Source organism: Taurulus bubalis, assembly GCF_910589615.1.
Source record: "Taurulus bubalis genome assembly, chromosome: 19".
In the NCBI taxonomy this organism is placed as follows: Eukaryota; Metazoa; Chordata; class Actinopteri; order Perciformes; family Cottidae; genus Taurulus; species Taurulus bubalis.
Genome location: NC_136607.1, coordinates 3,980,170 through 3,996,536, shown reverse-complemented (window position 1 = coordinate 3,996,536; position 16,367 = coordinate 3,980,170). Strand labels below are relative to the sequence as shown.

The 16,367-nt window shown below is 42.4% G+C and overlaps 1 protein-coding gene across 1 annotated transcript in view; it reads right to left on the bottom strand.

The window, feature by feature from the left end:
• The window catches only part of LOC306751322 (uncharacterized protein), a gene marked incomplete at its 5' end in the record, with an annotated part of 59,889 nt that overhangs the window by 24,002 nt on the left and 19,520 nt on the right, over positions 1 to 16,367 (bottom strand). Inside the window, 2 exons of the mRNA XM_079234884.1 lie at positions 5,420 to 5,550; positions 10,153 to 10,266. Coding sequence (XP_079091010.1) covers positions 5,420 to 5,550; positions 10,153 to 10,266 — 245 coding nt within the window. The remainder of the gene's footprint in view (positions 1 to 5,419; positions 5,551 to 10,152; positions 10,267 to 16,367) is intronic.

Sequence of the window (16,367 nt, the reverse complement as noted above, 5' to 3'; positions counted from 1 at the left end):
AGAGTGTTCTGATTAGGTGCTTACGTACAGAAACACGTGAATAGGGCTCCATAATTGCTTGCATGTATGTGCCAAACACATTTCACTCCATAATTGCAGGTGGAAAAATGTGTGGGCGTTATTTATGTGTTTATTTTTTTTAATGTATCTCACCACTTGCACATATATAATTGTCACTGTGTCGAGGTCACATGGGATGTATACATATACATACCCATTTCCATGAAATCCACTCCGCAGACAAAGGTGACGCTGTGGCGACGTATGGAAATGAACACGCCTCATAGTGTTTGTGTCAACATGTTCTGCATGCATATCTGCAGAAGTACACTTTTCTGTTTGTAAGTTCAAACTATAGACCGTATATAAGAAGTCAACGTAGTCGTCATGACGTCACCCGTTGGTTTGTGGACTGACGTTTTGAAGCCTTAAGTTTGGTGCTTTGGCCGACACCAGCTTGTGTTTTTCGCAACCAGCAGCACCCGAACGGCGGAGTTAAGAACAATCATAAGATGAGTAAGATATTTTAATGCAATCAAAATGCTACAATTAACTTCCATGAACGGAAAACACTGTGAAAGGGTTCAAGTTCTAAAATAAAAACCCGATAACAACTAAACTGGACCGTGGTAGCAACCTGTCAATCACCTTGTAGCCCCGCCCTAAAGAATCCACTGCTTTATGGTCTGTTTGACTCTAAATTACCATCATTTAGTAAATGAGCATCATGCTGTATTGAAGAAGACTTGAAACTAGAGGTTGAGACATAAACTCATGTTTACAATGTTTACTGAGGGAATAAATCAAGAGAGGAGTAGAGTCATTTTCTCATAGACTTCTATACAACCAGAGGAGTCGCCCCCTGCTGGCTAGGAGAGAGAATGGCGGTTCATTGCTCTTCAGCATTGGTTTCTTTCTTTTTTTTGCTGCCCGTTGCAATCGTATCTGTTATATTTATCATCATTACTGTGAACTAAATATCGTTTGGACTTCTGGCCGTACTGATATTTTACAGACTCAACCATCGACATCGACAGTTGCAGCCTTGTGAATAAACAGAGTGTACATGAAGAACAAGGGGAGTGATGAAAGATATTGAGTACAAACAGGAGTAGAACGGGTCACAAAGAGCAGAACGACTTGAGAAAAGATAATAAACAGCTGAAGGGAGGCAGAAGAATGCAAAGACGGAGCAGAAATGTTTTGACAGGGTGAGCAGCAGGAAAGACAGATAGAAGGGATGAAGACAGATAGAAGACGAGATGAATCATGTTTAGTTTTGTTTCACAAATATCAGAAAGAACGATGTGAGAAAAAGAAAGTGAAAAAAAAAAAAAAAAAAGACAAAAAAAGTGAAAAAGAATCAATAAAAACAAGCACTGAGCATGAACACGTTATCCTTCAGAGATGAAGATGAAGATGAAGACAGGGAGAGAGTTGGCCAAGTTCAGCTGGGGGTTTTCCAAACTGCCAGTCTGCCTGTTAGTCTTGGCAACAAGCTGAACTCTCCTTGCGTAACCACACCAAAACACTTTCTGTCTATCTGGGAAAATACCACATTAAACCACACAGTGTGGCATCTTGCTGGGGTCGTACTGCCTCTGCTGTTAAACAGAGCAGGTGGGATTCAGGTTTGTTTTACTTCATTAAATGATGGGCAAAATCAAAATATAAAGAATCCGGATTAGTTTGGTTACGCTGAGGGTCGGTTCTCCCAAATAAACTGTGTAGACACACGGTCTGCCTCCACAACACAACAGAGCTCCTAGCTGCTCATAGTACTGAAAGTTGGCGTTTAAAAGATTAAAAAGAAACCCTAACTCTAACCCAAACATGAATAACTAAAATGACATGTTGCTAAATTGATTAATTTGTAACAACTTTGATAAGACAAAATGCAAAAATATATATTCGGTTCCAGAGTTTTCCATCATTTGTTTCCTGTTTTTATTTATTTATTTGTCTCCTATTCATGTCAATCAAATAACTTTTGGAAATTGTGACGCACCTTTTCCAGAATGAAAATCAGCTGTTTTGAGTGTCTTTAATAAGTAACATGCCTTTCAAGGAAGTAGCAGAATAAAAAAAACAAGACACATTCCTCACATTGATCCTCAACAGCTGATCCTTTGAAGGTCAAAGTTCAAATGGCACTTCTGCAGCACTGCATGCTGGGCCATCCTAATCCTCTGAATGTGTTTTCATAAAACACATTCAAAGGAGTTGGACGATGAACGTGACAGGAATAATTTTTCACACTTAAGAGGTTCAGGGCGGCCGACGCACATAATTATTGCCATTTTGTTTGATTTCTCGGGAAGCAATCACTGTAATGGACTATAAGTATCAAAAGAAGAGTAGAAAAAAAGAAAAAACTAACTGTACATTATGATACAGGCCGTTGGTCGTGCTTTACGTAATGCTCTTCGTCCTACACTCTACCTCGCCTGCTGCGATTACGTCGGCTTTAGCTTTAGGGACACGACTCGGTTGGGATTACGTTCTCACTTATCACAATTCTGCGTTGGAAAACTGTAAAAAAAGGCAGCGCTATCACCTTGACAAAGAAACTGCACTAGAGCGGAGTTTTGAAGAACTGCTCCAGAAGTTCTTGGCGTGAAAGCTGCTTGATTTAGTCTCTATCCTCTTTTCCCACTCAAAGCCCAACCCTGTGTTTTGGGGCCTCAAAGCCAAGGAAAACCCCCCGCAAAATGAAAGCAAGGTGACGTCTTCTTCCAGTAAGCCAGGTGGATCTCATGTTGGGCAGGGCAGCGTGATGGAGGCATGAGCCGGAGTATAATGAGAAGCCACTCATTAGGCCTTTGATCCAAGCTGTAAAGGAGGCCGAGCACTTGGCGATGAGAACCAACGCTGCTGAGAAATAGAAGATGATTCCCTGGAAATTTGTCAGAACAATGTGCTCATTTCTGTGTGTGTGTGTGTGTGTGCGGCTGGGTGTGCGGTGTCTGCTGGCACACCTTGAATCCCGAGATGTGTTTTAGCTTGCCTCGTCTTACAGAATCGAGACCAGTCGAAGTGTCGGTCTGCCAGCCTTGCCTGTCATGGCAGGAGTACAGAGAGGAGGAGCGAACAGGGTGAGGCAGCAGATACAGCCATCTGAGCGTTTACCGTCAACGAGTCACGCGGAACGGAAAAGCCGGAATTTTACCCGTAGCTTTCACTTTCTCACGTTTTATGAAACAAGTTTCAACATCAACATTCAGATCTGTCCAAACCTATTAACACTAACTGTTTTTATAGCAAGCCGGCTGTCCCAACCCGTTCTCAAGCCCCTCGGCGTGTGGCACCGATGCACGGAGGCGCCGTCTGTATGAAACGCACCGGGCTTCAGACGACTTCCACTGGAAACCCATCCGTACGCCGAAACCACCGGACGCAGGAACAGCTTCTTCCCACTAGCCGTCACTCTGATGAACAGTTAATCAGACTCTTCCATCTGCACCATCTGCACTTTTTGGACTACTGTCTTTAATGTCTTTTTTATATTGATCTTGTTTACTGTATATTGTGTGTGTATAAGTACGAAGAGCAAAGTGAAACCGGAGTCAAATTCCATGTTTGTGCAAACTTACATGGCCATTAAAGCTGATTCTGATTCATTACTAGACGCTCAGAGCAACTGACGTACACTGACGAACACTGGACCTTCACCCAGGAGATCAATGTTCGTGTCCCGTGTGAAACCAAGTCAACGTTGACTTATTTGACCCTACTTTTATTACGTAACTTACCTACTAGACCCTAAACCACTATTTTTTCTTGCACCTAACCAAGTACTTTTGTTGCATAAGTAAACCGAAAAACTGAGTAAACCTGCATGAGAAGTTTATTTTGTGAAGAAAGAAAAACATATAACGAGTGTAAACTTGACACGCCGTCCCTCACACATCCAAAACTGACGCTGGAGGGGAAACAAGAGCTCCATAGTGTAAGACCACTGGGGGAGCAAGGATTGTTTGATGAGAAGGAGCACGAAGTGGACTGGTATCTGCAGAGGTGCTCTTGAACAAGGTACCGGACCCCAAACTACCCCCCAGGCAGCGGGATAGTATAGTGTATATGTGTTTTACATTGACATCAATACTAAAGTAGGAGTTAAACAGGGTGGTTTGTCTGTCATTATGAGGATCATGCATTGTAATGAACGTTCTTAACAGTCTCAATTAAGTTTGCAAACGCCTAATGGGATGTTGACAGACAGAAAGTGAGATGTAGTTACAGTCTGGCATTACGTAATGCTCCGGAACAGTCAGGGAGAGTCACATATATTACATCTGAGACAAACCTGATCACTGTATCGGATCAGTACTTCATGCAACCAAACAAGGAAATAGAAGAATAAAATACAAATTTGTTCATTCTTGACTTTTGGGAAGGGTACATATACACACACGGAGAGTAACTAATCAATATGAGCTCAAAGCTCACAAAGAGAGTTTAACTGGAGCACACACACACACACACACACACACACACACACACACACACACACACACACACACGATCCTGTTGTTCTCTCCGGCGGAGCAGAACCTGCTGCCGTTATGAGATACAGGAGAACTCCCACATCCGTGTTCCAGCTCTGTGACAAAACCCCATAAACCTCCTACTCCTGCATGTTCAAACACAACATGACACGGTCCCAATTTATATGGAGACAAGTCCACTTTCAGAACGAGGAAGTAAGGGTTTTGCCAAAAAAGCAACATTTATATCGTGTTTTGGAATATTTAGGATGTTCAATGTGAAGAACCTGGATTGGAGAATGAAAGCTAGAGAGATTTTTTCTTATTATTTCTTTATTATTTTTAGATTTTTCTTTTAATATATGGTGTGAATTTGTCTCTATTACAGTCAGTACCCTGTAGGCACGCTGCATGCCCTGCTTATATAATCAATATTTTAAGAATCATAAGCTTATTCTAAGGACCCTAAACATTTTTACTATCATATTTTATGAGGAAGTGCTTCCAACTTTTGGAAAGAAAGAGTTTCAGGACAATTGTATTTATTTGTAAAGGGCACCAGGGTTTAGTTACAAGAGAGAAAGTGTCCAAAAGGATTTGTGAGATATGAGAATCACGGAGGTGAGCTCGGAGTCACCTTTGACCTCCAAAATTCGAATCAGTTCCTGGTTGAGTCCAGGTGGACGCGTGTGCCCGATATGAAGGAAGTCGCTCAAGGCGTTCCTGAGATATCGCGACAATGAGACGGACGTGAGGTCGCAGTGACCTCCACCTTTGACCTCTGACCATCGGAAGCCTGATCGGTTAATCCTCGTGCCCGGGCGGAGGTGTGTGCCAAATTTGACAAGATTTTCTTCTCCAGGCGAGATATGGTCAACGTGCGTGTGTGTGTGTGCGTGCGTGTGCGTGTGTGTGTGTGTGTGACGACTCACTGTGCGTGTATGCTGCTGAGCTCCTGCTCTGTCCGTCTCTGCAGCTGTTGGAGGTGAAAGGTCAGCTCCTCGCTCACAACGGCAAACCTCCACAGTCCTCCTCTACCTGCGTTCTCCTCGCACGGCGAACCCTGATCCAGAGAGAGGTGGAGGAAGAGAAAAATAATTCACAGGAAGCTCGGTAACATGCCTTCTGACAGCCATGTTGGAGGCTGCCAGTAATGAGGTGATGGCAAACACTTCATCAACATGGCAATCTCTTCATCTGGAGACTCATTGCAAAACTACGGCCTTTCTTAACCCAGCAGGAGGCAGAGACATGAATGCACGGCTTCATCTCAAGTGGAATCGACTATTGCAGTGCTGTAACTTCTCCAAAAGCTCTGCTGCTACACCGCTAACAAGAACAACAAAAAGAGGGACGACTCCCGTCTTAGCTACGCTGCTCAGGCCGCCTTCAGCCTCCAGGATTGATTTTAAAGTCGGTTTACTCGTCTAAAGAGCTCTAAACGGCTTAGGACATCTTAGGAACCCTGAGATCCTCCGCTGCTGGGTTTCTAGTTCCTCAAAAACGCTCAAAAAAAGGGGATTGGAGATGCAGCCTTTTTTTTCAAGCTTTAAAATTGTGTGAGACGTTAGCGAGGCACAAAGCGTATCTCTTTCGCCAAGCCTTTCTTTTTTTTTAAGATCACTTTATGTATGTTACATAGAGTCCCACGTGTTTCTTTCAAATTACCTTTTTATGCATTTTAACACTTGTCTTAAAACTTTGCTTTTTTTCTTCTTCTTCATCTGTAGAAATTATTTAAATTACACTTAAAACGTGAGTACAAAATGCATGCTTTCTTCCCACCACTGTTATTTATTTATTTTTAACTTTATAATAACAATATTCTACATTTCAAACCGACATATAAAATATAGAATATTGTTATTATTAGTAGTAGTAGTAGTAGTAGTAGTATTATCAGTGCCCCATGATGTCAGTCCGTTGACTAGCTGGCTATAGTGATTTGCTGCGAATATGGTTATCATCAACATACATGTAACATATTAGCATGTCAACATCCTTTTAGAAAGAAAAAAAAAGTGTTCCGACAATAAAAACACGATTTAAATAGTGTTTTTAAGGCTCTCCACTCTAAATAATACGTCATCACTCACAGAGCATGTGTCTGTCCTGTGTTCGACACGACAACGTTCCCGTATGACACCTTCGCTCTCAGTACTCTGCCGTCTCCGTTTGTCAGACGTAGCAACACGTCGAGTGAAGAAGAGAGCGATGAGTCACCGGCTGAAGGAGGAGAGAGCGAGGGGAGATGGACACGCTGACAGTGAATCAACAGACTAGGCCGACAGGAGGAGGGGAAGAGGAGACGAGGCAGACAAGAGGGGCAAAATAAGCAAGAGACAAAGTTGGAGTCGGTGACGTCTCATCGGGTTGAGACTGTAAACTCGAGTACTTTCAGTTGGCTGTGTGAGTCATTCTGGCAGAACAAGATGGTCGCCCTCCTCCCGTCTGTCTGTCTGTCTGTCTGTCTGTGTCTCAGTCTGAGCGAGACAAGCTGACACCATGTTCACACAGTAGCCAAATCGGATTTAGTCCTCACTGTCCACATTGCAGCTTACACATGTGGGAAATGTTTTTTTAGGCATTAAAATGATTGGCTTTGAGAATCACAGCAGGGAACGAGACGACAACAAAAACTCAAGAGGTTCAAGGAGAACATTTTAAGAGTTCCAGTGACTTTTTAACAGAGATCCATGCACACGCTGTTCCCATACAGAGAATCCAGTATTTGTGACAACTCACATGAGAATATAGTGGGCGGGACATTTAGCAGTGTAAATTGTAACTTGAGTTTGGCCTCAACTATGAAGATAATTAGCTGTCCGGTGACCCTGTGGTCGGCTACCAGGGGCCTTCAATTAAAACGTTTGGAGGGATTTTGACTTTTGAGGGCTCCATAACAAACTATGGAATAGTGACACCGTTTCAGAAGATATTGTATCTTTGGCATTTATCTGTTGACGCATACTATACTATAATATATCTGCAATGGGCTACTATTGGTCTATATTGTGCGAGTGTTTTAATCACTTTTATTCGTAATATGATGTTAACTCTATTACTTTTTTCTCCCCAGAACGTCGTCTATAAAAAAGTACCAATCTCTCTGTGTCATTGCCCAACGGCCTCACAAAGCAAATAGATAGTTGAGGTAAGGTAATGCAGCTTTCACAAAGTACTACTTTTTAAGTGGGAAACAACGTTCTTTTGGACTTTTATTTGACTCCAACTAAGGAAATGTCTCTTATTTTGCAAAAATATTATCCAATTAAGTGCAGAATTGGCAAAATGACAATGGCAGAACAAACTGTCAATTTGCTGTGAGCACACAATCTTTTCCGGCCATCACACTCATTTCAGAAGTTTTTTTTTTAGCGATTGACATCAAACATGAGTCACCTGAGGCAAACCAACAACATAGGTCTTATTTGAATTCTTGGGGGATGTTTAAAAGTTCGGCCTTTATTCCTAAAACTTCTGAAAAAGGACAAGTATTCAATAAAGTAGGGGAACACTGTGGAGCCGGCGTTCTGATCACAGCCTGAAGAGAGATCATCGAGAGGGACACAGATTACCCGCAGAGAAACGGAGAGAAGGATCAAGAGAAACGCACAAAGAGAGTGCCAATAAAACCAAATCCCTTTTAAAAAGCGTCAGGAGGGAAGCAGTTAAGGCAAATGCTGAGCAATTAGCCCTGTGCCCTCTGGCCAAGATTTGTGTTTTAAAAAAACATACGGTGGGGAAAAAAAGAAGGCATTTTCAACGTCAGCAAAGACAGAATGACACTTGAAGGCTCTGCTACACTGGTGATAATCATCTAACTGTTTTCACTGGAGGCGTTGTGTGTCCGATTAAGTGAAGCCACTCTGAAACCTTCAGTTACGTTAGTAGGGGTTCCACTCATTAAAGAATAAAGTTAAGTGTTTCCATAAAATGTGTCCACCTGGAAAATGTTCCGTTACGATCCACTTGCAGAGTATTTCGTCATATCGTGATGTGCCGCTTAATACATGGAATATAAAACACTTGTAAGACTCTAACATAGACGGACCTATCTGTAAGTTTTTTTTAAGCAATAAGGTACGAGAGGCAGTACTGTGGCGTGCAGTAATGTACTGTTCAAGGGAATTGTTTGCCGGCAAACCCTTGAACTGTACATTATTGTAGAGACAGTACTGCCTTGAGTACCTTATTGCTTTTATAATACGGGTACCTGCGACTTTATAAATAGTAATAGTAAGCTCCCTTTCAGCACAAAATAGTTGTAGCCACCAAACGTTGTGTATCGCATTTCAGCAACAGAGAAAATAGTCCCGGGACGCACGGGACGCACATACGGGACTATAAAACTGACGGTCGGTTGGAAGCAGGTGGAGGATGACGCGCAGCCCCCGATGTAAAGAAGTGCTCTCACTGCTTCTGTCCGTCTTTTCTCCGTCATTTTTCTCCTCCATGATGTTTAGAGAACTTGCCTCGCGTCGAGAAATTACCGACGTAATTATCTCTCACTAGAAATTATCATGATTTTGTGGTCAAACCCTTTTCATTCCTCATCTCATTTTAGGGAGGAAGTGACGTGTGTGTTGTCGTTCGTTATGCTAGTGTGGGGGATGCTACGTGAGCTTGTTAGCCGTTTGAGCTAACGTTACTGTTACCCGTTGCAATACTGTGAACAATCAAGCAATACACCTGCAAGTTAAGGAAACCAACGTCTGCGGGTCGTTACTGCGGACGTTGCAATAACAAAGTTTACACCAACATGTTTGGTAACTGTCAAGCTTGAAATGACAACTAACGGTCGCGCAATTTAAATCTACCTGTTATTTTAAGTGTGCACTGATATGGAACGCTCTAAATGTAAACAGGCTGTACAGCACTTTATGGCTGAATAAACTACACCTCGTGACTCACTCTCAACCAATCAGAATGCTTCATTTGATCTACCCGTATTGTAATATTGATTATAACGCACAAGATAATGACTTTTAAACCGTTCACCCCAACAGTGGCTTGGGTCTTAGATGACCTCTCATCTCCACTTCAGTTTGTCTTTGTCCACTTTCAGGACACGTTTTATCCCCCATTTTATTCACACTATATCGCTGAAAACAGGCCCAGTCTTAATGGATCCAAAAGTCTTCGGGTGACACTGCCCTCGTTAACAAAAGGCAATGACCTGGCCTATAAAAGAAAGGACAAATCATGGACAATCCATCTGCTACTTCAGCACCACGGACAGAGACGTATATTTATTGAAACACAGCAGCGCTGCTGATATCCAGAGTCATGGTTGCGGGTCATGAGTTTGAACTTGTACAAATCTCAGTGAGGATCGATGAGTCAGTCATTCAGCGAGTGACTAAGGATGCCGCAGTGTTCTGAAGGTCTTTTGTTCCAGCAGCGGTCGGATGTTTTGGACGAACACTTTTAGATGTTGTCTTTAGAAGTGGCATCTTTCAGCTGTCGGTCATGTCTCAAACACGCTCTTTATGCTGTTATGTATGTGTTGTGTGCCGTAAAGTGAATGTTTATATTGTCTCTTCTGTTTTCTGAGTTGATTGTGAAATTAAAAAAAACACATATTTTGGTGTACTCTCAGCGGTTGGCAAGTCCAAAGTTATACGGGTTCATACACAGTTAGTAATGATTTGTCATCATTTACCTGTTGCTCCTCAGTGACGGGGGATTGTAGGATGTGAACTTTGTCTTCTATCAGCTGCCGTAGTTTGTCAAGAGAAGCAGGGTAGTCCTCTCTGTTTCTTTGGAACTCTGGGCTCTTTAAAGAGAAAGAGACAAGAATGAGTATTTCATCAACTTTCATCACAGTAACCCTCATACAGTAAAGCTGCCTTATATTTCACAAGCAGCAGCTCTGGCAGCAACCAAACACCTCAGTCCGATCCTATTGGCTGATGTAGTGAAAAGGTCTTTAAACAATATGTACTCACTCAATCTCTACTCTAAATGTCTATTTTGGTTGTAGAATGTCTTTCATTCGAAGGACATCCTGCAATTTAAACTTTAACCAAAGCAAAACCCAAGTGTCAAAAAATCCTTTGATTCCTGAACACAATTTATTTACAAAAATATTTGAAATGTAAAAACATGGTGAAGAACATGAAAACAGCAGAGGCCGAGACATTCTGACTCTCCCTTCGCAGTTACACCGAGCTTGAAATCAACTACTGTACGCACAACAAAGTGGTCATCGTCAGCGGGTTCAAGGTTTATGACGAAACACGGACAATTCCCAACGCTGTGATAGTGACCTGTCAATCACAGTAAGCCCGCCCTAAAGCATACTCTGTTGTATGTTCTATTTGACTCTAAATGGACCATCATTTACTAAATGAGCATCATTTCCGAACTAGCGGGGGTGCCGCTTGTCAGGTGACATGTTCTTTAGAGTGATGGTGTCTTGGAGGAGACATACATCTCCACCTGTCAGGTGGCAGGATGTAGAAATATGACCCTCTGCTAGCTTTGACTGTGATGGATTACTTTGCTCTGTGGAAGTCATGGTTGAAATCTGAAGTGGAATGAGCGGCATAGATAGAGCCACACAATCTGATATCTCAAAAAAAAAAATCCCCAAAAGGAAAAGTAAAACTACATAACCTGTGGAGAACACTTTCAATATTCTTAAGTTGGTTTCAGCAGTGAAATGTCAAAGTGCTCTATAGTATAGCATCAGAAATGCTCCATGTTTTCCTGAAGTGTCGTTAACCACAACACAAGTCTGCCTACTGAACAGACTCGGAGCTGGTAGGAGCGTCCCACCCACCACTGTTCAAACCCCACCACAGAGAGCCATTGTGAGACTGCGCTGAAGCGGCTAACCCGGGCGGCTCCGATGTACGGGTTTTATCTTAAAAGGAGGGAATCAATCTTCATACATATTCATAAAAACTACAGATGGACAGCAGGCAATTAATTCCCTCACTCGCCGTATGAGTGGCTCTATTCACAACATGAGTGGGCTGGGTTTTCATGACACAGAGAGCCTGTGTTGTTTGATTAAACGCAATCAAAACAAGTCCATTGTGTTTTAATCCCTCTGAGAAAGATTACATGCGCTGACAGGAGATTGAGGGAGCAGCGAGTGGAAACTCTAGCTGTTAAAAGGATGATGGAGGTAAGACAACAACAACAATAAAAGTCCTTTCTTAAAAAAAGATAATCTCGTTATGAAGTAAAACAGTGCCCGATGAAGTCCTCTTTTAAAGGATGTTTCTATGCTGCTCATTTATTTTAATTGACACACATTAGGAGTATACAAACGTAATTTCTATGAGACGGGGTTGAACTGTCAGAGTAACCTAACCTGACATCGTTCAAGGTTTTGAAAATAAAACATTCCTGTACTCATACATGATGCAGCGATCTGTATCCCTGAGTCCAAAGTGAAATGTTGGTTTCCACAGGAAAAGAAAAAAACTTATTTTAACGCACAGCATTCCCCAAAGCCAGAGACCTTGTCCTGCTGCTACAGACGCGTTTACTTTAGTCTGTAGCAGCAGGCTGTAAAGGGAAGGCCGGAGAGGAGTTTAGACAGCAGAGATTACAAATATTAAACAATGCAGAAAACAAATCTTAATAAGAGAGCATTGCATACTTGCATGGACAAATACACATTTTTGTTCTGGGAGCTGAAGATTTCTAGCTCTTGTTGTTGTGTGAAACATGTGAGCCACGACTTCAACACAGGTTGACTCTGGCTACTTGTTTGATGCTGTCAATAGACTAGGCCAATATTTTTAACTTTCAAAAAGACTTTTTACTAATGTATTAAATACTAATGATTTCTTTTTTCTTTTTCTGAAAATGCAAATATTCTAGTTCCATGGCTTCCAAGTTACCAAAACAGACTTAGTATCCAAATAACATCAACACAGGCCAATAGTAGAAACATGCCTTACAATACTCATAAATACACACACACACACACACACACACACACACACACACACACACACCATAAATAGGACAAGTTGAGCAAACTTCTTCGATACTAAGACGGTAAAAGGAACCACCTTCACCGTTGTAAACTAGCCCATTGTTTCAGCAGTAAACCTTTCAAAATACATCGTACTGTTCAGATTCTATTTAATAGCTGCTGAGCTGTAAAAGGTTTCTAAAATACTCACTGCAGGACCTGGAGAGAGAGAGGTGCTCATGGTGCTCATGGTGCTCATGGTGACAGACTCAAAACTCACTGAGCTCAGACCACAGGGGGGTTCCTGTGTATGTGTGTGTTAGTGTGTGTGTGTGTGTGTGTGTGGGGGGGGGCTGCACTACTGTGTACATGGAGATGACCCTGACTACAACCTCTCACTGACCAGTGGACAGGCAGAGAGAGAGAGAGAGAGAGAGAGAGAGAGAGAGAGAGAGAGAGAGAGAGCTGGTTAATATCCGGCCAGAGCTTGTCAGGGTTTCTGTGCCTGATTGATCAGTTTACTCAACCTCGTGTGTGTGTGTGTGTGTGACGGAGGAAAAAAAACAAAAACACAAGCTATAAATGAAGGTACGAGTCCTTGACTTCTGCAAAAGAAAACAAGATTATCCAAGTACAGGAACAAAGAATGTGTCTCAATTCCAGACTACATTCATAATTTTCCACATTTAAGCTTTGAAAAAATCCCAACAATGTAAACGGAACTCAATATAAACAAACTAACAGTTGGGGAAGACGGCGGTAAAGAAACAACAAACCACGACTAAACCTGAGGTTGTGTTGTAAGTCTTCTCACTCCCCCACCCAAGTCACAAGAGTCCTAATCCCCACCCCAGGGAGCGTCTGGGTGGGGCCTGGTGGCTGTGGCAGGTCGCCAAGTCAGACACACCTTGATAAGCCAGCAGGTATGGGGGGGGCGGAGCCTCCCTGCAGATCTGCCGCTCTCTCGCTCCCCATTTGTTGACTCTGCTCTTTTCAGGCCTTGTTTCTGCTGTCCCTTTATCTCTCAAACAGACACAGAAATGATTGAATAATACAAGATTAAATGTTTGACACCCCGCCAGATGGTGCAGTGGCCAATACGCTCAAAAATACGGGGGGAAAAATAAACTAACAAAAATGTAGTTTGTCCTCAGGATGTCGTTTTTGATCAGTGCAGCGTTACGTTAAAGTACAGTTTATTTCCCTTAACAAAAAAGAACCTTTCTGAGGGAATAGCCTGACAGTGAACTCCTTCAGTAAAAGCACAACTACGCTGATAAGAGACTTTTCCTCCCTGAGAAACTCAGAGGAGCGTCCCATTCTTTTCAGATGAGACACCGCAGACTCTCCCTGTTTGAACACATAACACTGTGCAGTCAAATGAGGTTGTTTTAGGAAGTTATGAATCATTGTGGCGCCTGTCGTCATTTACTTAGACCTGTCTTCACACTGTTTACCCACCCATGTAATGTGCTGCTATTTTAAAATAATTTCTGTCATTGTTTTTTCTTCTTCTTTTTCTTTTAAATCAAAGTTCACTTTTCTTGATATTATATTAATTTATATTATTTTATAGAGATGTTTTTGTTTTTTAAACGTTATGTACAGTATATGCTTGGGCATTGCATTCCCAGGAAAAAAATGATGAATAAATACAAAATGTACAAATATTTAAGAGCTGATAAATCCACAAAGGTGAAATCCAAAGTATTGTGGACGTTTGAGTCTGTTTCTAAAATTCTATTTAAAAGACATCAGAATTTTTCAGATTTTCTGTCCACCTTCTCGTCTGTCCATCTTCTCAGAGGTCAGAGGTCTGTGTGTGCGTGTGTGTGTGTGTGTGTGTGTTGAAGTACACCAGGGAGCTCCCCTCCCCAGCATGCCTTGCTCATGGCTCACAGCTGTGGTATGTCACGTTGTGTGCTGGTGCACTTTGATCCAGCAGCAGCTTTAAATTGGGCGTGAACAGCAGGAGACGCCCTGCAGCTCATTACCTGACCAGGAATGTTTCAACCTGACAGCCCTGTCTTCTAAACACTGAAAACATTTCATTATGTTTACACAAATGTCACATAACACGCATTTCATAAAAAAAATATGTCGTGTTGCTCAAGTCTTCAATGATTCTACAATATAACATTGCTAAAACTAAAAGCCATTTATGATTATGAACGCAGGTTTCATAGTCAGTCACCGTATTACAAAAACATTTGTAAGATTTTCTTCTCTTTTTTTTTTTTTTTTTTACAAATAAATGTCTTGGGGTTGAACGTTACAGAACTCACAGGTCGGTATGCACCTTGGCTTTTGGGTCAAAAAATACTTCACTGAAATAGTGAGGACACTTAAATACTGGCCTCTAGTCAATAAGGACAAATAACTTTCCCAAACGTCTGTCATGTAAATGTAACGCTCCATCGTACGACCGTGCGACTCCTGAACTGACGCCTGAGCTCGTTCGCACAGCGCAGACACAACAGGCGTCCTCAGACTGCACACATGAAGCGGGACTCACGCCGGTTCCACAACAACCGGCCGCTGCCAAAACGCCAGTAGACATTAGCGGCCTTTTGCCAGTTTGGGTTCTACCGAGAGGTCATTAAATGTTCCCCACCGGCCCGACCTAGTGGCCGTTTTCCTCCGCCAACCAAGTCAAGTTGCATTTTCCATATGCATCCTTGAGTTGTGGCCAAAGACATCAGAGGTCACAGTGACCTTTGACCTCCAAATTCTAATCAGTTCATCCATTCAGTCGACTATATTACTTTTTTTGTAACACCCAAACTAATAAACATAAACACATTTGGGCGGTTCAAATCGTGTTGTAGCACTAACCACATGTTATTTTACGACTGTGGGAATCCCTTAATATGGGCTTTCATGTGCTGCTACCTGTCGATCCAGTGGATTGTGCAGTGTGGCACGCAGCTCTCCCTCTCCGTCGCTCTCTGCGTGAAAAACAGTCTAACCAGTTTGTCCGTGAGCAACGATGCGGTGAATAAGCAACGCGGCACCTCTCCTGTATTTGCTCCCCGTCTCCGCTCCTGCCCTGTTAATTGAAGCAGAGCCGAACCAGTTCCTCGGTATTTAACAAGTACACAAGTTTGAGTTCACACCTCTCTGTTTCACTCTCGCTCGCCACACAATCATGTTCTTTGTTGAACAGAACATAACAACCGGTTTCTGCAGCCGTGTGCTGTCACTCTCTAAAGTTCCATCAGCAAAGAAGGAGACCAATTTGGCACCGAGTGGCAGCCGAAGAAACCATCAGCATTCTCATTTTCGATGGCGACTTTGACATAGAGAGGGCAAACTGTGCCTTCACACATCACAGACTTGTTGGATTTATTACATTACATATAATGAGACGCGTTTCAGTAACATCACTTTGTCCCACGACCATGGAGTACACAGAACTGATTAATGGCATGTTTTCATGGCATACAGGAAACAGGCTATTTGAGGTTTGGCACAACACACACACACACACACACACACACACACACACACACACACACACACACACACACAAAGAAAAAGAGCGTGTCTGCCATTTGTCCAAAAGCTTAACATGACATTTAACTAAATCTATTTGCTTTGATATTGGGCAGAAAGTCAAAAGCAAAATGAAAAGATGAATTAAACCATAGAAGCCAATGAAATGATCATTTCCATAATTCTCCAGCTCTATTGTATACAGAACAAGAAAGCCTGGAGCCAGACAAATGGGAGAATAATGTGCATACATGAAGACTTTTCAAACTCTTTCACTTTCTCAACTCTTCACTTCCGTAACTAGAACATCGACAAAAACAACAACAACATCCACTCTCCAAGCACTGCAGCTCCCACCCAGCACCCACCCAGCCTGCACCCACTCGGCCCTCCGACGAGGCTTAATGAGTAATAAGCACTGGGTGACCACAGTCTTGGAGTCAAGC